The following is a 23,924-nucleotide window of genomic DNA, read 5'->3' as shown; positions in this document are numbered from 1 at the left end:
TGTTTTACTAAGATGTTGGAGAAAGTTTCTGAACAGGTTCCCAATTAGAGATGTATTCATGTCCACAGTCTTGTACTTAGGAGTATACTGTGCAATAACTTCTTAAAGAAATGTTACTGATACACTGTCCTGTTCTTCTGCTTCAGCTCTGGGACATCCGGAAGAAGGCAGCCATCCAGACATTTCAGAACACATACCAGGTGTTAGCTGTGACCTTCAATGATACAAGTGATCAGATTATTTCTGGTGGAATAGACAACGATATCAAGGTATGTTTGATGTTTATGTTGTCATTCCCTTTCACCTATTTCCACTCAAGAAGGTAAATCTTTTTAAATTTCAGAGATTATGATAGCTTTGCACTTTTTAGCACATAAAAGAAAGATGGTAACTTGGAACTTATTTTCTTTCTTTCATATTCTTATTGAATTCCTAAAGCAAGGGTCACATTGCATCTCATCTAAGTGCTGTCAGGAACCAGGCAGTTGAGAAATGTGAAGTCCCTGAGTAAGGACTGTGTATAAAATAGAGTGTATTTTCTGACTAAAGACATTCAAAATATTTTTTTAACCATTTTTTTTTTTTTTTTTTTTTGCGATAGAGTCTCACTTTGACACCCTGGGTAGAGTGCCATAGTGTCATAGCTCACAGCAACCTTAACCTCTTGGGTTCAAGCAATCCTGTTTTTTTTTTTTTTTTTTTTTTTTGCAGTTTTTGGCCAGGGCTGGGTTTGAACCCGCCACCTCCAGCATATGGGGCCAGCGCCACTTTGAGCTATAGGCGCAGCCCTTTTTTACCATCATGTTTTGTGACTCTGTGCACAACTCTCCATATTTTTCTTTTTGACCCTATGGAAAGGAAGTTTTCTAAGTTTCAGTAATAATTAGAGACAGTAATAATGTTAGAGAAAGAATTAAAGATATTAGCAGTCAGTAAGGAAGTACAGTGTACGTAGCTCAGGCTTTCAAGTAATTGACTTGGGTTCTAATCGCAGATTCAACATTTTCTGGTTTTGTGACTTCAAGTAAGTTTTTTCACATCTTTAAGCCTCTGTTTTCTCATGTGTTTGTTTTGATGCCCTTTGTTGCCCTCAGTAGAGTGCGGTGGCATCACAGCTCATAGCTACCTCAAACTCGGGGGCTTAAGTGTTTGATTCTGTTGCCTCAGCCTCCCGAGTAGCTGGGACTACAGGCACCTGCCACAATGCCTGGCTATTTTTAGTGACTGAGTCTTGCTCTTGCTCAGGCCAGTCTCCCAACCCATGAGCTCAGGCAGTCCACCCGCCTCGACCTCCCAGAGTGCTAGGATTACAAGCGTGAGCCACCACGCCTGGCTGTTCTCTCATGTGAACAGTGAAGGTGGTAGTAATAACTATGGTGGTGGCATCTACCTCATAGGGATGCCATTGAGTCTAATGCATCAGAGACCTAGCAGAATTCCTGGACATAGCAAGTGCCAGTAAAAGTGAAGTGTTTCTTAGGGCGGGAGTTGGGGGGAGGCTACACCATTCATGTTTATACTTACTTATACTTATTGACTTCTTAACCATCTTAAAAACATTAACATTATCTTCTGCTTTATCATGAGAATAGTAACTGTCAGGTAAATACTCAACCTATGTTGTCCTTACCTAAAAGTTGTACTGTTTGCCCATCCCTCCTTCCCTCCATTGCTGTTAATGTGGATGAAATATTCTTGTTTAATAGCCGGGCGTTGTGGGGGGTGCCTGTGGTCCCAGCTACTATGGAGGCTGAGGCAAGAGAATCGCCTAAGCTCAGGAGTCAGAGGTTGCGGTGAGCTGTGATGTCATGGCACTCTACCGAGGGCGACAAAATGAGACTCTGTCTCTACAGAAAAAAAGAAAAAAGAAATATTCTTGCTTATGTCTAAAGGTAGTCCTTTAAATGTAAGGGTTTTAATCCTTCTTTCCTTCTTTCAACCTCTTCTGCTTATCTACTTCTCATCAACGTTTCATCATGCATATGTCTCTTTTCGGTGGGAGGAGGGGGAATCTTCCTTCATTTCCACATGTTTTATCATCATCTAATACATAGTACTTACTTTCTGGTTAGGTGTTATTCTCAGATCTTTATATCATTAATTCATTTAATCTTTATGACTCCATGAAATAAATACTATTAATGCCATTTTACAAATGAAGAAACTTAGCCCAAAGAAGCATACCAACTTATACTAGGGTCACATAGCTAATAAATGATGAAACCTCATTTAAAACCCAGAGTTTGGTTTCAGAACCATGCTGTTAACACTTAAGAGAAATCTCCTGAGGATTGCATTCACTGTCTTCGGTTCCTTATATCTCATTCATTCTTCAGTTCCGTATCTCCTGATCTGATCACCCCTAACAATCTGGCTTTAGTCTTTTTTATATTTTTTTAATAATCACTATCCCAGAAACCTGGCCTCCTGTCTTCCCTTTGGCAACAAACTTTTCTACTTCTTAGAAGATACTACCCCTTCTCAGATGACTGTGAATTATTTTCTCTATGCATCCTTCTTTTTTTTTTTGAGACAAAGTTTTATTTTGTTGCCCAGGTTAGAGTTCCATGTGTCCACCTAAGTTCACAGCAACCTCAAACTCCTGGGCTCAAGCCATGTTCCTGCATCAGTCTCCAAAGTAGCTGGAACTATGGGCATGTGCACCACACTCACCTAATTTTTCTATTTTGGTAGAGCTGGGGTCTCTTTCAGGTTTGTCTAGAACTCCTGGCCTTAAGTGTCTCCCACCTCAGCATTCCAGAGTGCTGATATTACAGGCATGAGCCACAGTACATGCCCTCTCTGTGCATTCTTTAAATGTCATTATTCCCCAATGTTCTTTCCTTGGTGCACTTCTTGCTATGTACATTTTCCCCAGACAAACATCATCTACTTCCATGATTTTATCATCTCTGCTAACTGTATTTCTAGCCCATATGTTAAGCTTCAGACTCCTGTAGATAACCAGCTGCTCAGTGTCCCCAACATGGATGTCTCATAAGTATCTCAAGATATCACCATTTCCCATATTGAATTTCCCATTTGTTTTCCACCCTACATATTTGGAGAAATGTAGAATCAGAGCATGGAAACGGAGATTATCTTAATAGCTAGCACAGTATTTTTCAAAGTGAAATTGGGAGACCCACTGGCATCAAAATCACTGGGAGACTACCTTATACACAGGAAAGTAATTTAGTATCATCAAGCTGAGATAATTTTTATACTTTTTAAGATTTGCATATAGTGAAATTACGGGTTTTGCTATACAGTTGTAAGAATTTTAATGTCTGCATTAAAGTGTGTAACTATCACAGAGTACAGAATAATTTCTTTCTTTCTATTGCTCCAGAAATTTCAGTGTTTCCCTTTGTGTCAAATTTTCTCCCTATCCCTAGCTGCTACCAATTATTGATCTCTTTGCTCTATAGTTCCTTTCCAAGTATATCACATACATGGAATCATATAGTATGTAACCTCTGAGACTAGCTTCTTTTATTTAAGATATAAAACTTTGATGCCCTTATCTTCACTGGAATAGACTAGCAAAGAATAATACACTTGTGCTAGTATAAAGTCTTCTTACAACAAATAATATGGCTAACTTCAGGCTCTGTATCTGGACTGTTCATGGACCGTCTATAGACAGTACTGCTATATCATTCTAAAGAAGGTATACTTGATCCACTTTGAAAATTTGGAGGTTTTATATGTCTTCTCAAAGGTGCATGCGGTATGTTATACCTTCTCTTAGGATAGGTTATTTCTGCTGATAGCAAATTTCAGGCATTCTCTGTTGATAGATAATAATTTGGCTCTGAAATGTGAATTTGTCTCAACTGTGAGGAATGAAATATATTCCCATGGGTACAGCAGTTTAGGTACACCACTACCTTTTTTCTAAAACATTGTATTTCTTTAGAAACTATGCTGGTGTTAGTTTCATACAATTTGGTGAACTAGTTTAGTTACTCCATATATTTTATAAATATATATCATTTCCATATAGTCTTTATTTCCCCCTCCCCTTTTGGAGGCAGGGTCTTACTTAGTTGCCCAGGCTGCAGTGAAGTAGTACAGACCCACATTTCTGGGATTGAGCAATCCTGCCTCAGCCTCCTAAGTACCTAGGACTACAGGCACACGCCACCATGCCCAACTAATCTTTTATTTTGTTTTGTTTTGTTTTTTTGGTTTTTATTTTTTGAGACAGAGTCTCACTCTGTCACCCTGGGTAGAGTGCTATGGCATGATCATAGCTTACAACAACCTCAAACTCGTAAGCTCAAGCAATCCTCTTTTCTTAGCCTCCTGAGTAGCTGGGACTACAGGCACCCACCACAACATCATCTAGTTTTTTCTGTCTTTAGTAGAGATGGGGTCTCACTCTTGCTCAGACTGGTCTCAAACTCCTGAACTCAAGCAGTCCCAGAGTGTTAGGTTTGCAGATGTGAGCCACCATACCTGGCCCCAGCTAATTTTTTTTTTATACAAATGGGCTCTCACTATGTTTACCAGGCTTGGTTTTGAACTCCTGGCCTCAAGCCATCCTCCCACCTGGGCCTCCCAAAGTGCTAGGATTATAGATGTGAGCCACCACACCTGGCCTATCTTTCTAAACTAAAATGTCTTTAATCTGTCCATCAACATTCCAGGCCACAACGCCCGGCTATTTTTTTTTTTGCAGTTTGGCCGGGGTTGGGTTTGAACCCGCCACCCTCGGTATATGGGGCCGGCTCACTGAGCCACAGGCGCCGCCCGGAACAAGTCTTTATTATAGATGTCAAAGAATACCTGCCATGTATGCTTCAGTTTAGGATAAAACGAAAAAACACAGAGGGCTGGGTGTTATGGTGGGCACCTGTAGTCCCAGCTACTCGGGAGGCTGAGGCAGGAGAATCGCCTAAGCCCAGGAGTTGGAGGTTACTGTGAGCTGTGTGACGCCACGGCACTCTACCGAGGGCGATAAAGTAAAACTCTGTCTCTACAAAAAAAAAAAAAAAGAGAGAGAAAAGAAAAATGGCTTGGCATCTGTGGCTCAAGCGGCTAAGGCGCCTGCTACATACACCTGAGCTGGTGGGTTCAAATCCAGCCCAGGCCCGCCAAACAACAGTGCTGCAACCAAAAAATAGCCAGGCATTGTGGCAGGCACCTGTAGTCCCAGCTACGTGGGAGGAAGAGACAGGAGAATCGCTTGAGCCCAGGAGGTGGAGGTTGCTGTGAGCTGTGATGACACCACTGCACTCTACCTGGGTGACAAAGATAAATCAATCAAAGATTAAGATTTTATAATTGAGGGCGGCGCCTGTGGCTCAAGGAGTAGGGCGCTGGTCCCATATGCCGGAGGTGGTGGGTTCAAACCCAGCCTTGGCCAAAAAAAACCAAAAAAGAAAAAAAAAAAAGATTTTATAATTGAAATATTTTTATAATTAAAATGGCATTTTGTTCATTGAAGAACATTTAGAAATTGTAAAAGTAGGCTCAGCGCCTGTAGCTCAGCAGCTAGGTCTCCAGTCACATATACCGGAGCTGGCCAGTTCGAGTACAGCCCACGCCTGCCAAACAACAATGACAACTACAACCAAAAAATAGCTGGGCATTGTGGTGGGTGCCTATAGTCCCAGCTACTTGGGAGGCTGAGGCAAGAGAACTGCTTAAGCCCAAGAGTTTGAGGATGCTGTGAGCTGTGATGCCACTACACTACCGAGGGTGACATAATAAGACTGTCTCAAAAAAAAAAAAAAAGAAATTGTAAAAGTAAATAAATAAATCACTGTAGTCTCATCATCCAAATTCAGTCATTCGTGATACTTCACTATATTTCTTCCCAGTCTTTTTCTGTACCACAGTGTTTTGTATAGAGTGTCTTAATATCATGCTTTAGATAAAATCTTATATGATGCTCTTTTCACTTACAACTAGTCGTTTGTCAGGAACCTCCTCCCTCCCCAGGTATTGCTATGACTGACTCCTTCTTGTCTTCAGATCTCCACTTGCATAGCTCCCCTTCAGAGAGACTTTCCTAGACTAAAGTAGGGCCCCAGTTGCTGTGTATCACATCACTCTTACTTTCTTCTTAGCATTATATTTTGGTCATATAGCAGTATAGTTAGGATCATTTTTCTGATTCTGCCATTTCATTGCTAGCTTTGCGATCTTTAAAAAGTTGTTTTAATTTCTCTGAGTTTCTATTTCTTATCTCTAAATAGGAGTAGTCTACCTCATACAATTGTTATATGAATTAAATGAGATAGGGGTAAAATATTCCCAGCACCATGGCAGGCACATACTAAGTGTTCAGTATATGTCAGCTGCCATTATCATCATCATCATTTTTACTTTTATTATTTGAATATTTAATAATTTAGTATTACTAAATGTCATACATTTAAGCTGTTTCATGTATAACACTATCACAAACTGTGCTGCTATGGACATTTTTGTGCATGAATTTTTTTTTTTTTTTCTAGAGTGCTGTGACATCACAGCTCACAGCAAACTCAAAACTCTTGGGCTCAAGCAATTCTCTTGCCTCAGCCTCCCGAGTAGCTGGGACTACAGGTGCCTGCCACAACGCCCGGCTAGTTTTTGTTGAATTATTGTGTAGCAGGCCCGGGCTGGGTTCAAACCCGCCACCCTTGGTGTATGTGGCTGGCACCATAGTCACTGAGCTATAGGTACCAAGCCCACAGATTCATTTGTAAACTAAAAACAAAACCCTAAGTCCTCCACCAACTGAACAGAGCCCTTCTTGGGCAAAGGAACCCCAGAAAAACTGTAAAACTGAGTTCTGAGCATGATGGGAAAGGAAGTTGGGTGTGCTTCCTATACCCCCCCTCCCTTTTGGAGTTTGGACATAAAATCTGTCTCTGGCATGGGCATCACGTGACAGATAACTTTGTGCATGAAATTTTTACTGTGTTTGTTTCCTTAGAATAGATTTCCAAATGAAAATTAATGTGTTAAAAAGTACAAGTATGGGCTCAGCGCCTATGGCTCAAGCATCTAAGGCTCCAGCCACATACACCTGAGCTGGCAGGTTCAAATCCAGCCTGGGCCCACCAAACAACAATGACGGCTGCAACCAAAAAAAAAAATAGCCGGGCAGGCGCCTATAGTCCCAGCTACTTGGGAAGCAGAGGCAGGAGAATCGCTTGAGCCCAGGAGTTGGAGGTTGCTGTGAACTGTGATGCCATGGCACTCTACCCAGGGCAACGGCTTGAGGCTCTGTCTCACAAAAAAAGAAAAAAGAAAGAAAAAAGGCTCTGCGCCTGTGGCTCAAGCGGCTAAGCTGCCAGCCACATACACTTGAGCGGGCCGTTTCGAATCCAGCCCAGGCCACGGCGCTCTACCCAGGGCCATAGCTTGAGGCTCTGTCTCAAAAAAAAAAAAAAAAGTAGAAGTATGTTTTAGATTTTGGATATAGACTGCCTCATTGTTTTCTGGCAACATCATTTAACACAGTATTTGAAATCAAGTTGCTATAGTTTTTTGTTTTTATTTTTATTCCTGTGTAACTAAGAGGTATGCTGGAGAGATGTGAGACCATGTTAGAATTTAGTTAGAAGATAATCTTCTCCCTATTGAGAAATACTGGTTGTTACATGCTTAGGAGAGTAATTGTCCTTGGTGCTAGAAGAACTCTTAATTGTCCTCAAGACCTCATAAATTTCTTTAAATATCGGAGAGAGAGAGACTCCTTTTTAATTAGAAATAGACTTATGGAATGTTAAACCTGAAAGGAACCTTAAACATCTAGTCAATCCCTCTTATTTCATAGTTGACTAAAGTGAAGCCCCAAGAGTGATCTGGCAAAGATCACATAGTCATCACTCACTCAGTGATAAAGCCAGGACCAGAGCTCTGTCCCTAGGGGACTGATAATCTTACCCTTCCATCTTGTTGCCTCTAGTCAATTAACAAGTACCTTTTAAGCATTTAGGGGCTTGCCGTCTTTATTTTTCCTTTCACCTGACTATCTTACCAGTCTTGAGCACTTGCTTGACAAATCACTACACTGGCTCACTGCATTAGGAGGTGCTCTTCAGAGAGCCCTGGTTTTTTGTTTGCTTTTTAGTCTTATTTCATACAGCATCACCCATTCTGAAAAAGGAATAAGGAATAGGAACTCATTTTTGTTTACTTTTTAGTCTTATTTCATACAGCATCACCGGTTCTGAGAAAGGAATAAGGCATAGGAACTCATTTTTGTCTGCTTTTTAGTCTTATTTCATACAGCATCATACACATACACCGTTCTGAGAAAGGAATAAGGAATAGGAACTCATTTTAAAATCTGAGATGGCTCAGTGCCCATAGCTCAGTGAGTAGGGCGCTGGCCATATACTGAGGCTGGTGGGTTTGAGCCCGGCTTGAGCCTGCTTGACAACTGCAACCAAAAAATGACCGGGCGTTATGGAGGCACCTGTCCCAGCTGCTTGGGAGGCTGAGGCAAGAGAATCGCTTAAGCCCAAGAGTTTGAGGTTGCTATGAGCTGTGACGCCACAGCACTCTACCAAGGGGAACATGGTGAGACTCTGTCTCAAAAAATAAATAAATAAAATAAAATCTGAGATGGGCTCAGCACCTGTAGCTCATGCGGCTAAGGCGCCAGCCACATACACCAGAGTTAGTGGGTTTGAATCCAGCCCGGGCCCACCAAACAACAAAGATGGCTGCAACCAAAAAATAGCTGGGCGTTGTGGCGGGTGCCTGTAGTCCCAGCTACTTGGGAGGCAGAGGCAAGAGAATCACTTGAGCCTAGGAGTTGGAGGTTGCTGTGAGCTGTGATGCTACAGCACTCTACCTGGGGTGACAGCTTGAGGCTCTGTCTCAAAAAATAATAATAAATAAAATCGGAGATGAACAAGTTCTGTGAGATAATATGCTATTCTTCCATTTTTAGACTTTCTTCCTGGTGGTAGATTGGAGTCAGAGGAAAATAAGATACAAAGAAAATGCCACTAAGTTGAGCACGCTGGCTCATGCCTGTAATCCTAGCACTCTAGGAGGCCAAGGCGGGTGGATTGCCTGAGCTTACAGATTCGAGACCAGCCTGAACAAGAGCGACACCCCATCTCTAAACATAGCTGGGCGTTGTGGTAGGCTTCTGTAGTCCCAGCTACTTAGGAGGCTGTGACAAGCGGATTGCTTGAGCCCAAGAGTTTGAGGTTGCTGTGCGCTATGATGGCACAGCACTCTACCAAGGGTGTTCAAGTGAGACTCTCTGGTAATCCTGTGTGGGCTTTAGTCAGGGAGGGGAGTTTAGTTGCTAATCTTTTTCTTTTTCTTTTTTTTTTTTTTTTTTTTTTTTTGAGGCAGAGCCTCAAGCTGTCACCCTGAGTAGAGTTCTGTGTCATCACAGCTCTCAGCAACCTCCAACTCCTGGGCATAAGTGATACTTCTGCTTCTGCCTCCCAAGTGACTGGGACTACAGGCGCCCGCCACAACGCCCGGCTATTTTTTGGTTGCAGCCATCGGTTGTTTGGCAGCCCCGGGCTGGATTCGAACCCGCCAGCTCGGGTATGCGTGGCTAGCGCCTTAGCTGTTTAAGCCATAGGCGCTGAGCTGGTAATTTTTTTTTTAATGTAATAGTTAAAGGGGTAGAATAGATCTTCACTGATTTCACACCCTCTGGTCCCATCCCTTCAGTTATCTGCGCCATAGGGATCTTTCCAGAATATAAATCTAATCAATTCATTCCCCTGATTTGAAACTCTGTAGCTCCATAGTGAGGAAGGTAAAGTCCAAGTCAGGCATTCAGAACCTTTCATGAGTTAGTCTCTGCCAGCCTACCTCTCAGACATCATCTGCTGCCTCCCAGTGCCTAGTTCCCTATAGTCCAGCAATTTTTCATGCCTCTGCTTTACATACTACCTTCAGGAAATATCTTTGCAATTTGTTGAAGTAGAAAAAACAAAACAAAACTCTTCCTCCATACCCTGCTCAAGCGCTTTATTCTCTGTGAAAGCTTCCCTGTCTTACTCTCATCCCTGTTCACAAGAAACTTAAATCCCTGTGCTCTCTTTGTTACTTGGTACTACACCTTGTATAGGTCTCTCATTGTTTATATGTCTGCTAGACTGGACCCTCTTTGAGAATAGGGACTGCGTCCATTTTTTTTTTTTTTCCTTAAAGACAGGATCTTGCTCTGTTACCCTGACTAGATTGCCCTGGCATCATCTCAGCTCACAGCAACCTTAAACTCCTGGGCTTAAGAGGTCCTCCTACCTCAGCCTCCCAAATATCTGGGACTATGGGCACACAATGTCACACCCAGCTAATTTTTCTATTTTTAGTAGAGACAGGTCTCACTTTTCATCAGGCTGTTCTCAATCATCTGAGCTTAAGCAACCCTCCTGCCTCAACCTCCCAGAGTGCTAGGATTACAAGGGTGAGTCGCGGAAGCAGGTCTTTTTTTTTTTTTTTTAACCCCCAACAATGCCTGCCAATAATCAGTTGCCCTAATTTTCAGTAATCAGCTAATTAATATGTTTGCAAAATATTATGCTTAACTCTCTTTGTGCCAATTCCTGCATATTTTTTGGCTCTGCACAAACAAGGTATACAGGCCTCAAGGAGGAAAGTTTAGAAATAGCACACAAGTGCTATGAGGGGTGGCAAATTGCATCCTCTTACAGTTACAAAGCTAAAGATTTCAATAGTGACTCATTGAAGAGGAAGGATAACTAACAGCTTGAACAAAATGTCAACTATTTCAAGCCTTTCCTGATTACTGAGGCAGCAAATATTTTGACATAAAAAATTATTGTAATGTGGCTTAGCACCTGTAGCTCAAGCAGCAGAGGCACCAGCCACATACACCAGACCTGGCAGGTTCAAATCCAGCCCAGGCCCACCAAACAACAATGACAACTACAACCAAAAAAAAAAAAAAAACTAGCCAAGTGTTATGGTGGGCACCTCTAGTCCCAGCTACTTGGGAAGGCTGAGGCAAGAGAATCACTTGAGCCCAGGAGTTGGAGGTTGCTGTGAGCTGTGATGGCACGGCACTCTACCCAGGGTGACAGCTTGAGGCTCTGTCTCAAAAAAAATTACCGTAGTGTATGTTGGGCACCACACATGAAAGATGAAAGAGTTAGTGACAGAAAGTGGAGTTGTCTGCCTTATGTGTTGCTCTAGTATATTACACCTAACTCATTTCTGGATGAGGGAAAGTGTCTTGCTTTAAGGAACAGCAAAAATTTTATTCACTTGAAAAACTACATTGCAGGACTATGTCTGTGGCTCAAGGGGGTAGGGCACCGGCCCCATATGCTGGAGGTGGTGGGTTCAAACCCAGCCTCAGCCAAAAAAAAAACTGCAAAAAAAAAAAAAAAAGAAAGAAAAACTACATTGCCATATGCAATAAAATTTCAGGGAAATTTTGTATAACAGCAATAACCTTCTTTGCTCTTCTTTTTCCATGTAACATCCAGACTATTTCTGTTGGTTTGTATATATATTTTATATAGTTATAGTCTATCTGAATTTAAATGCCATTTTTGTATTTTCCTTTTGTGCTTAATACCTTATTATGTAAATATTTTTACACTTGGTCTTCAGAGTTATTTTTAGAAACTATTTTAACAATAGCTACACATCATTGAGGGCCTGCTATGTGCCAGGCATGCGTTAAACACAAGAAGCGTAGAAACTAGATTTTTTTTTTTTTTTTTTTATTAACCATAGCTGTGTACATTAGTATGATCGTGGGGCACCATACACTTGGTTCATAGATCGTTTGACACATTTTCATCACATTAGTTAACATAGCTTTTGTAGCATTTTCTTAGTTATTTTGCCAAGACCTTTACATTCCACATTTACTAGGATTCACATATACCCTTGTAAGATGCACCGCAGGTGTAATCCCATTAATCCCCCTCCTTCCCCCTCCTTCCCCCTCCCTCCCCCCGTAGAAACTAGATATTGAGGCTCAGAAAGGGTTAGTAGCCCAGTGACACGTAACTCTTGAGTGGCAGAGACTGGTTCATTCTGACCCCAAGTCTCTACTCTGTCATGCTATCTCTTGTGTGAAAAATCATGGTGTTGTGATGTGGTTGTGAGCCATAACTTAATAAACCATCTATTTTCCCTGTTAGACATTTAGGCTATTTTCAGCTGACCTGTTTATTTTACCTTTCTTCCATGTGGAAAAGTGAATCTTCAATTTATTTTCTTTTAATAAATATGCTTTTCTATAGTGCATATGTATGTACAGTTAGAACATGTATATAATTGTGTATGTGAGTATACATATTATGTTGGATGAAAATTTTAAGCATATATATTTTTGCATATTGCATATTGTTATATGCCTTTTTCAGATGTTAGACTTATTAGTTTTATGTAGTTCTTTTTTTTTTTTTCTTTTGAGACAGAGTCTCCCTATGTCACCCTGGGTAGAGTGACTTGGTATCACAGCTCACAGCAACCTCAAACTCTTGGGCTTAATCCATTTTCTTGCCTCAGCCTCCCAAGTAGCTGGGACTACAGGCATCCACCATAATGCCCAGCTATATTTTTGTTGTTGTTGCTGTTGTAGTTGTCATCGTTGTAGTTGTCATCGTTGTTGAGCAGGCCCAAGCTGGGTTTGAACTCGCCAACCCCGGTGTATGTGGCTGGTGCCCTAACCCTTGAGCATGGGCGTCAAGCCTGTTTTATGTAGTTCTAACAATTTTTTTTTTTTTTTTTTTTTTTTTGAGACAGAGCCTCAAGCTGTTGCCTTGGGTAGAGTGCTGTGGCATCACAGCTCACAGCAACCTCCAACTCCTGGGCTCAAGCGATTCTCCTGCCTCAGCCTCCCAAGTAGCTGGGACTACAGAAACCCGCCACAACACCCGGCTATTTTTTTTTTGTTGTTGTTGTTGCAGCCATCATTCTTTGGTGGGCCCAGGCTGGATTTGAACCTGCCAGCTCAGGTGTATATGGCTGGCGCCTTAGCCGCTTGAGCCACAGGCACCGAGCCCTAACAATTTTTTTTTTTAGTGGCTAAAAATCACAGTTTAAGCGTTTTATTTTTATTTATTTATTTATTTATTTTGAGACAGAGTCTCACTCTGTCGCTCTCAGTAGAGTGTTGTGGCGTCACAGCTCACAGCAATCTCAAACTCTTGGGCTTAAGCGATTCTTTTGCCTCGGCCTCCCAAGTACCTGGGACTACAAGGGCCCGCCACAATGCCTGGGTATTTTTTGATTGCAGTTGTCGTTGTTTAGCAGGCCCGGGCCAGGATCGAACCTGCCACCTTCGGTGTATGTGGCTGACACCCTACTCATTGAGCTACGGGTGCAAAGCCAGTGTAAGCATTTTAAATGGTATTTAGTTATTTTGTTGTGATTTGTAAGTATTCTCTCTGAATTCTACTATTTGTTGTTTAGCAGTTTATCTTAATACTTGACATAGTTTATATCTGTCTAGTCAGCATAGTAACTTTGACTCACTAGAAAGACAAAAGTTTTGTCCTCTTTGACAGAAATCCTGTATTTTTTGGTAAAGTGATATTTGGCCCACTAAACCAGATTAAGAAGGGATACCGATATCTCTGGGCAGTTGTATCTTGAGTAGTTCTGTTTCTCTTCTGTTACTAGTTTGATTTCTGGGAGCACCTTTTTGTTTTTGCAGGTCTGGGACCTGCGCCAAAACAAGCTGACTTACACCATGAGAGGCCATGCAGATTCAGTGACTGGCCTGAGCTTAAGTTCTGAAGGCTCTTATCTCTTGTCTAATGCAATGGACAATACAGGTAACTTTGGAGAATAAAGCTTTTCTGGTGCCCAGGCACTGTGCACCCTAAAGAAAGTGGGCATTAGGTGCTGAAAATGTGTACGGGGATACATGAAGGTCCAAGGAAAAAGTTGAGGGTGGCTCACAGATTCCACCAATTAGAACATGTTGTAATGGGAAAGGAAAGGCTTTAGACAAGATAGTCAAGAATCTAGAACTCTAGTCCCAGATCTGCCGTCTAGTCCTTGAGCAACTTGGCATATTGCATTTCTTCTCTCTGAGCATCAGTTTCTACATTAACAAGAGACTTTACCATTAAGTCTTATTTTGGCTCTGGTATGCTGTCGATCTAAACAGGTATAAGAAACTCTGGGTGATTAGTTTAAAAAGAAAGATGTGAGTCTAGTGGGCCATTTAAGGCAGTTCTCAAGCATTTTCAAAGAGCACCAAGCTTGAGTAATCAATAGACTTGTTATATTCTTTTCTGCCTATATATCTCCCCTCTCCTCTCCAGAACCATTGGTGTGTGTCTTCTCATTGACACACCTCAGCATTGTAGATTTATGCAAACACAAACTTCACCTTTCTCTTTGCTTATTTCTGAGTTGTAGTATGGGAGAATGGCTTTACTATAGCAAAAGAGGAAGATGCTTTGCTGGATTATATACTCAGTATTGAAGGAGTTTTGAAATGCCCTGGTATGCAATTTCATGGGCTTGTCAGGAACTAAAATGCATTCACCAACTTTTTGTAACAACAGTTGTATCTGATAAATATTTTGTTGAATAAGTGGTCTTTACCTTTTGACTGTTTTCTCATCTTAATAGCAAACTTTCATGCATAACTTTTTGCCTTTATATGCCTAAATACTAGTGTTGGTATTTTTTTCACACTCAAATAAAATTACATCACTCAAATTCTACCATAGGTATAGCTTTAGTTACAATAGCTGTAGCTTCTACTTAGAGTGAATGTTTCTACACATATCCTAATTTCAGTGGATTTACCATTGACTAATTCTAGCCTTTTTTGTTTTGTTTTGGTTTGGTTTGGTTTGGTTTGGTTTGGTTTTTGTGACAGAGCCTCACTAATCCCATTATGTTGCCCAAATTGTCTCAAACTCATGGGCTCAAGTAATATTCCCACCTCAGCCTCCCAAGTAGATGGGAGATGAGATTTTAGGAGCATGCCACTGTGCCTGGCTAATTGTAGCTTTTTTTTTTTTTTTAGATAAAGTTTCATTTTGTCCCCCTCAGTAGAGTGCCATGGCGTCATAGCTCACAGCAATCTCAAACTCTTGGGCTCAAGCGATCCTCTTAACCTCAGCCTCCCAAATATCTGTGACTACAGGCACCTGCCACATGACCTGGCTATTTTTATAGACGGGGTCTCACTCTTGCTCAGGTTGATCTTAAACTCCTCAGCTCAGGTGATCCACCCACCTTGGCCTCCCATAGTGCTAGTATTACGGGTGTGAGCCACCACACCTGGTCCAATTCTGGCATTGTTAAAATAATAGTAAGAAAAAAGTAATTACTTAAGAGTAAGAAGAATTTCTTATTATAGCTGCATAATAAAATTATAGATTCTTTATTTTTGTCTCTTGCCTCCAAGTTTTAGACCTTTTCATATAATTCATTTGATTCTTTTTTTTTTTTTTTTTTTTTTTGGAGACAGAGTCTCACTTTGTTGCCCTAGATAGAAGGCCATGGTGTTATAGCTCACAGTAACCTCAAACTGTTGGGCTCAAGTGATCCTCTTGCCTCCGTTTTTCTATTTTTAGTAGAGACAGGATATCACTCTTGCTCAGGCTGGTCAAGAACTCCTGAGCTCAAGCAATCCACCCACCTCAGCTTTCCAGAGTGTGCTAGGATTACAGGTGTGAGCCACCATGCCAGGCCTAATTTATATGATTCTTTTTTTTTTTTGAGACAGAGCCTCAAGCTGTTGCCCTGGGTAGAGTGCTGTGGCATCACAGCTCACAGCAACCTCCAACTCCTGGGTTTAAGCGATTCTCTCACCTCAGCCTCTCGAGTAGTTGGGACTACAGGCGCCCACCACAACTTTGGGCTAGTTTTTTTTTTTTTTTTTTTTTTTTTTTTTGTGGAGACAGAGTCTCACTTTATGGCCCTCGGTAGAGTGCCGTGGCTTCACACAGCTCACAGCAACCTCCAACTCCTGGGCTTAAGCGATTCTCTTGCCTCAGCCTCCCGAGTAGCTGGGACTACAGGCGCCCGCCACAACGCTCGGCTATTTTTTGGTTGCAGTTTGGCCGGGGCCGGGTTTGAACCCGTCACCCTCGGTATATGGGGCCGGCGCCTTACCGACTGAGCCACAGGTGCCGCCCCTTTGGGCTAGTTTTTGGTTGCAGCCATCGTCGTTTGGCAGGCCCAGGCTGGATTCAAACCCACCAGCTCAGGTGTATGTGGCTGGTGTCTTAGCCACTTGAGCCACAGGCGCTGAGCCTCTTTCGATTCTTAAAATAGTTTTATTTTAAACAAAGAACAGTTAGTTATATAGTGTACTTTAAAATAACTAAAAGAGTTGACTTAGAATGTTTCTAACACAAAGAAATGATAAATGCTTGAGATGATAGATACCCTAGTTACCCTGATTTGATGATCACACATAGTATTCCTGCATCAAAACATACATATAGGACAGATTCATGGCTCACACCTGTTGTCCCAGCACTTTGGAAAGCCAATGTGGGATGATCACTTGAGGCCTGGAGTTTGAGATCTGCTTGGGTAATAGACTTTGTATCTATAAAAAATAAAAAAAATTAGCTAGGCATGATGGCATGCACTGTATTTGCAGCTACTTGGGAGACTGAGGCAGGAATATCACTTGAACTCAGGAGTTTAAGGTTGTAGTAAGCTGTGATGACGCCACTGCTCTCTGGCTCGGGCAACAGAGTGAGACCCTATTCTAAGAAAATAAAAATCAGAAGTATCCTATAAATATATATATAAAACGGTTATTTACCCATAATAATTTCAGATTTTTAAACTTAAATTACAAAAAAACCCCACAATTTTCTCCTCATTTTACAGAGCAGGAAACCAAGGTACAAACAGTCTCACTATTTGCCTGATGTCACCCATATATAGTGCAAAACTAGAATTAGAATCAAAGTTTACTTTTTCTGATTTTTGGTACAGTGTTCTGTTAATGTATTTGAAATTTGGTTTGTATAGATGTTGTCACAGTAGTCCGTGGTATTTAGGTTGTCACTCAGCTTGGCTGAATGTGACTCTTGAGTTGTCAAAAGAATCACTTGCAAAAATTTTTTTTTTTTCTAAATGAGTGTCACCCAACTGCCTTCTATTGCATATCCCCAACAGTGTATTTAACATTTCTCTTTCTTACCCCCTTAGCTAGCTAGCCCCAGTTAATGGGACTTGGATACATTTTATTCCTGCTAAAAAAAAAAGAAAAGAAATTTAACAGGTAGCAGTGTGTCATATTGCACCACTGAGGATACAGTATCTATTGTTGACATAATTTCATAATGTGCTCAGGAAGCCTTTGGCTGAGTTATTTTGGTTGGTTTATTTGGATTTGTTTTGCAGTTCGTGTCTGGGATGTCCGGCCATTTGCCCCCAAAGAGAGGTGTGTGAAGATATTTCAAGGAAATGTGCACAACTTTGAAAAGGTGAGTTCTACATGGCAGAAGAGTAGACTTATCTCCATCTAATTCAAAGGAGCATTTAAGGTGGTGCTAAGGATAGATAGCAGTAGCTCTATTAAGAATGGACTGCATTTCATTCACACTGTTCTTAATCAGAAATGTCCTTGGCCAGAAATGAAACTAAGCAGTGTAGGGTTGAAGGCACGTAGCCCAATAGAGAAGGGGTCAGCCCTCAAAAAAGACTTCTGACTTCAGTCCATCCTCAACAGGATACAACTAGCCTTTTCTTTTTTTTTTTTTTTTTTTTTTGTAGAGACAGGGTCTCACTTTATTGCCCTCGGTAGAGTGCCGTGGCGTCACACAGCTCACAGCAACCTCCAACTCCTGGGCTTAGGCGATTCTCCTGCCTCAGCCTCCCGAGTAGCTGGGACTACAGGCGCCCGCCACAACACCCGGCTATTTTTTTGTTGCAGTTTGGCTGGGGCTGGGCTTAAACCCGCCACCCTAGGTATATGGGGCCAGCGCCCTGCTCACTGAGCCACAGGCACCGCCCACAACTAGCCTTTTCATTACTGGGGAACTTCACCCTCTTATATCAGTGTTTTTGTTTTTGGGTTGTTTTTTTTTGTTTGTTTTTGAGACAGAATTGTCACTATGTCACTCTTGGTAGAGTGCCTTGGTATCACAGCTCACAGCCACCTCAAACTCTCTTGGGCTTAAACGATTCTCTTGTCTCAGACTCCCAGGTAGCTGGGACTACAGGGGCCTGCCACAACACCCAGCTATTTTTTGTTGCAGTTGTTGTTTAGCTGGTCCGGTCCACATTCAAACCCACCACCCTCGGTATATGTGACTGGCACTGTAACCACTGTGCTATGGGTGCCGAGCCTATATCAGTGTTCGGTGTGTACCTCAGGCTCCCTTTGCTGTTACCCAGATGGTCACCCTCCCCAGCAACCAGGTGTTAGAACCCTGAGAATACATTCTCCCCTCAGTGAACATCACAGCCCAAGTTTTGAAAAACAGATTTTTTTTATTTTTTTGTAGAGGCAGAGTCTCACTCTTATCGCCCTTGGTAGAGTGCCGTGGCGTCACACAGCTCACAGCAGCCTCCAACTTCTGGGCTTAGGCGATTCTCTTGCCTCAGCTCCTGAGTAGCTGGGAGTACAGGTGCCTGCCACAATGCCCGGCTATTTTTTTGTTGCAGTTCGGCTGTGGCCAGGTTTGAACCCACCACCCTCGGTATATGGGGCCAGCGCCCTCCCCACTGAGCCACAGGTGCCACCCCAGAGATTCTTTTTCAAACCTTCAAATTTCCCATAGCTCAGTGGTTAGGATGCCGGCCAAATGCACCAGGGCTGGCAGGTTCAAACCTGGTCAGAGCCTGCTAAACAAACAAACAAAAAAATAGCCAGGCTTTGTGGCAGTTGCCTATAGTCCCAGATGCAAGGGAGATTGAGGCAAGAGAATCGCTTGAGCCCGAGAGTTGGAGGCTGCTGTGAGCTGTGACGCCATGGCACTCTACCGAGGGTGACATAATAAAACTCTGTCTCAAAAATAAATAAATTCCAAGTCAGCTCTGTTGAAAGCAGCTTTTATCCCCTTAGAGAATTTGTTAATAGAGATTAATGAAGGTTTTTTGAGAGCTCCTTGAAATTCAGTTTTACTTTATCAACCGTATCTTGTGTTTTGTTCAGTTTGGTTTTTATTTTTCTTCAAGATAAATAGAAAAAAATATTTAATGAAGATCAAGATAAATGGAGCAGAGGGAGCCTCCACTTACAGGAAGAACAAAATTTTGTTGCCAGGTTCAATCTAATTAACTGTAAATTAAGCATTTTCTACAGTTTTTATATGGTATAAAATAACAAGTTATGCTGTTTTGGGCCACAGAACATAAAGATAATTACTGATCATTTTTCTGAGGAGAATAATTAAAACTCTCCTTAGGAAATTTAAAGTCTCAGTAATTCTCTAGCCTAGCATTGAGGAATTTTTGTGTAACTATTAATTGGATTTATACTTATTTGTCATTATAGAATCTTCTGAGATGTTCTTGGTCACCTGATGGAAGCAAAATAGCAGCTGGCTCAGCTGACAGGTAAGGATTACTGGTGTGAAGTAAAGAATGATGTAGCGATCCAGATAGCCTCTCATGTTTAATACATGAAATGTAGATACAGAGCCAGAGCAAACAGTTACAACTGTACTTGGAGATGAAACTGTGCAGTATGAAGGGTTTAAAAACCACATTAGATAAACACATCATTTCTAACTTCTTTGGGTACATTTTAGACCTAGAGAGTTAATAGTTTATTTGATTCTTGTATTCTTTTTGTCTTCTAAATGAAACTTAAACTCATATCTTTCTCTAGTCTTCCTCATCAGATTCTCCTACCATGCTTCAGTTCATTTGAATACATGTCAGATACCCACCTTCCCCACTATCACCACAGTGCTACTCACATGGAACATTGCTGTTCTAACCTCCAGTGTGCATTCTCACCTTGAGGTTCTCGCCCATATGCCATTTTCTCCATTGTCCAAATGCTCATATCTCTGGAACCATCTCTGCATTGTCTATAAACTTTCCTTGGTCCCCCCTCTCTCTCACCGTCTCACCTCTGGAGCTTAACTAATTGCACTTTGCTTTGTGCTGTAGTCAAACCTCATACATCTCATCTTTGTTAGCGTGTATTAGATATTATGGCTAGACATACATAATGGGCCACTAAATTATTTGCCCCTGGAGATGAGGGAATAAGTCTTAGTCATCTATGTGAACCCAAGGCAGTGCTTGTCAGTGCATATTCCACAAATAAATTTCTAGCTCAAGGATGACAGCCAGATTTTACCCTGTGTATCAGCCAAGCTATTGGTAATGGTTGCCTGTGTTGAGGATTCAGAGCTGCATCTGGATTAGGAGGAAGTGCCGTGATTGCTAGGGGAGGGATGTGGCAGCATGTGGACCGGGTATTCTTCAGTCAGATGCTGTTGTACTTGGTATGTCTGTGGTAACCTGTACTTGGGAGGGAAATGGGTTAATTAGCGATATCTGGGTGTCAAGGTTGATGGGCTGGTAAAGAATGAGACCCTCTAATGGCAAATTCTGGATTTAGTTCCCATTGGTAGGTGTCTTGACCCTTTTTAGCTTAACGCTGCCCATTCTTCCCAGTAGAGATTCTCCTACCAGATTGAAACAAGCATTATCCTATAAATGGGAAGCCTTTCCTAGACCTTCAGCATATTCCAGGGTTTCCCACTGTTCGGGGACCTGGCACTGCTACCTAGGAGCTTCACTATGGTTTGTTCTGTACCTTTCTATTTGTGAACAACACTTAAATTCTAAAGTCTCCTTTTTTCCTCTGACAAGTTTAATACCAGGAAAAATAGACAAGTTTCAGGTATTTTTTGGAAGAAAAGAAAGAGTCCAGGTGAAATAGTGCCACATTGATGATTTGAGTCCAAGTGGTTTCAAAGAAGGCTGCCTTGAATAGGGAATCTAAAATCATTTCAGTTGTTAGGTTACTAAAGAAGACCTTAAGGAACAGACTGAGGTATCCTGCATTCCAGTAAGAACCAGAGTATTTTTACATAATTTTCAGCAAAGATAGTTTATCTTTTCTTTGTAATTAGGCTTTCAAATTGCATTTGAGTACTTTTTCTGACAATTTGCTTCTAACATTGGCCTTTTTTGACTTATAATGTCTTGTTTTACCTCTTCCTCTCCCCAGTGTTCCTTTAAACTTTATGTGGAAGCAGGGCTCTGGTCTGAGGAAAGCCTGCTTGTGCCTGCCAGGGGTTGGCCAGATTTGACAGGCCACCTCTCCAATTAGCCCCAAGTCAACAAGCAGCTCTATTACATAAGGAGCCTGTTTCCTGCCGAATGTTGCCAAGCCAAAGTAAGGAAAAGACAAGAAAACCCTCTAAATTTAGCATCTAATTGGCAGCCATCAAGATTCAGGCCTATGAAGTAAACCCTTGGAGATGTGGGGTTCTGCTGTCTTTTATGTGCCTGAGAGATGTATCCTTCCTTCTCAGAAAACTGCTTTATAGCTCAGCCTGGATTTGGCAAATTTCTCTTTTCTAACTTACAAATCACCTCCTCATGTTCAAACTTCAGACCCCTACTGATCCTATAAAGAACTTCAGGAAGGTTGGCCAGTCTCACTTAACCAAGGGTGATTGATTCAACCTCCTGATTTCATGAGATTCTGTGTTGATAATGAATGTACTGATAATAACAATAGCTATAATTACATCTTAGGTGCCAGGCACTTTGCATACATTATCTCATTTTTCTCCACAAAGCTGTAAGATCAATGTTTTTTCCATCCTTATAACTGAAGAAAGCAGCTCAGAGAAGGTCAATAATTGTCTAGTTTACTTAGCTAGTAAACAGTTGCTCTGAGAATTGAACCCTGGTCTTTCTAACTCTAGAGCTCATACTCTAAGCTGTATTAGTGAGGACCAGTTACTTGTGCATGGCAGGAAACCAGACAGTAGGAAGGATGTGAGTATCAGAGTCAAGGAGTCTAGACAGATGGGGTTCCTGCTTCTCTTTCATCTTGCTTTGAACTTACACTTAGTTCCTGTGGAGCCTAGCCCATGAAAACCCAAACAGTATCATTAAGAAACTCTTGTTTAGGCTCATCCCCCTGTAGCATAGTGGTTACGGGGCCAGCCACATGCACTGAAGTTGCCGGGTTCGAACCCAGCATGGGCCAGCTAAAACAACAATGACAACTGCAACAAAAAATAGCTGGACGTTGTGGCGGGCGCCTGTAGTCCCAGCTACTTGGGAGGCTGAGACAAGAGAATCACTTCAGCCCAGAAGTTGGAGGTTGCTGTAAGCTTTGACGCCATGGTACTCTACCGAGGGTGACTTAGTAGAATTCTGTCTCAAAAAAAAAGAAAAAGAAACTCTTGTTTATTTGCATTTAGACCAAAAGTATAATGTTAGGTCAGAACTAGGAATTTTGTAATCCAGTACTGGTGAATGTGTCCTTTTTATAAAGAAGCACTGGTGAGTTGATGATTGACAAAACATACATGTAAATATTTTTTAATTCCTGCTTTAAAAACATTACCCCATTATATTTGCCAACATATTACTTTGGCATAGTTATATGAAGACAGTAGCTCTGTATTTTACCCTTTGGTTTTTTCTTTTCCATTTTTAGTAGAGACGGGGTCTCATTCTTGCTCAGGCTGTTCTTGAACTCCTGAGTTCAAGCAATCCACTGCACCTGGCTTATTTTACCCTTTCAGGCAACAGAGAGGATGCAAGGAACTTTTTTTTTTTTTTTTTTTTTTTTTTTTTTTTTTTGGTTTTTTGTTCAGAGAGTGGTAAGAGAAAGGAAAATACTGGACTATATTAAGAGTTCTAAGCCAGGCGCTGTGACTCATCCCTACAATCCTAGCAGTTTAGGAGGCTAAAGCAGGAGAATCACTTGAGTTTAGGAGTTAAGAGCTCAGCCTCAAGAAGAGCAAGAGCCTATCTCTACTAAAAATAGAAAAATTAGCCAGCATTGTGGCAGGCGCCTATAGTCCCAGCTACCCGGGAGGCTGAGGCAGGAGGATCACTTGAACCCAGGAGTTTGAGGTTGTTCACATCATGGCATCTTGGCCTGGACAACAGAGTGAGAATCTTTCTCCAGAAGAAAAGCGGGGAGGGTTGCCAGGTAAGGTGGCTCACGCCACCTAGCACTCAGGGAGGCTGAAACAGGTGGATTGCTTGAGCTTGGGTTCAAGATCATCCTGAGTAGGAGTGAGACCCCATTTGTTTTTTGTTTTTTTCTTTTTCTTTTTCTCCCCATTTGTTTTTTTTTTTTTTTTTTTTTTAATTTAAAAAAAAAAAAAGGCCGGACACAGTGGCTCACGCCTGTAATCTTAGCACTCTGGGAGGCTGAGGCAGGTTTGCCTGAGCTCACAGGTTCAAGACCAGCCTGAGCTAGAGTGAGACCTGGTCTCTAAAAAAATAGCCAGGCATTGTGGCGGGCACCTATAGTCCCAACTACTTGGGAGGCTGAGGAAAGAATCACTTGAGCCCAAGAATCTGAGGTTGCCGTGAGCTATGATACCACCATGGCACTTGACTGAGGGCAACAAAGTGAGACTCTGTCTCCAAAAATTTAAAGAAAAAATAAAAGTCTAATTTTAGTTCTGCCACTGATGAACTGTGTCACCTGGGAAAAGTCACTATACCCTAGTTTTCTTGTCTGTAACATGAGAGTTTTAGACTAGTTTCCTTTTGCCCCTTTCCATCCTAAAATTCAGGATTCTTACTACCTGTTAATTCTTTGGAAAATTGGGTGAATGTTTGGGTAATGTTTATACAGCACTGTTTGTATACAGTACATGTATTAAGAAATTCAGTGGGGTCGGCGCCCATAGCTCAGTGGGTAGGGCACCAGCCACATACACCGAGGCTGGCAGGTTCGAACCTGGCGTAGGCCAACTAAACAAAATGACAACTGCAGCAAAAAACTAGCTGGGTGTTGTGGCGGGCACCTGTAGTCCCAGCTACTTGGGAGGCTGAAGAAAGAGGATTGTTTGACCCCA

At 41.8% G+C, this 23,924-nt stretch overlaps 1 protein-coding gene across 1 annotated transcript in view; it reads left to right on the top strand.

The window, feature by feature from the left end:
• SNRNP40 (small nuclear ribonucleoprotein U5 subunit 40) overlaps positions 1 to 23,924 on the top strand; it is a 37,438-nt gene that overhangs the window by 9,510 nt on the left and 4,004 nt on the right. The window contains exons 5-8 of the mRNA XM_053576853.1: positions 147 to 269; positions 13,625 to 13,745; positions 17,302 to 17,384; positions 19,400 to 19,461. Coding sequence (XP_053432828.1) covers positions 147 to 269; positions 13,625 to 13,745; positions 17,302 to 17,384; positions 19,400 to 19,461 — 389 coding nt within the window. The remainder of the gene's footprint in view (positions 1 to 146; positions 270 to 13,624; positions 13,746 to 17,301; positions 17,385 to 19,399; positions 19,462 to 23,924) is intronic.

The sequence above is a fragment of the Nycticebus coucang genome, chromosome 22 (genome assembly GCF_027406575.1).
Source record: "Nycticebus coucang isolate mNycCou1 chromosome 22, mNycCou1.pri, whole genome shotgun sequence".
In the NCBI taxonomy this organism is placed as follows: Eukaryota; Metazoa; Chordata; class Mammalia; order Primates; family Lorisidae; genus Nycticebus; species Nycticebus coucang.
The sequence above is the reverse complement of the archived record's forward strand: the minus strand, read 5'-3'. Positions and strand labels throughout refer to the sequence as shown.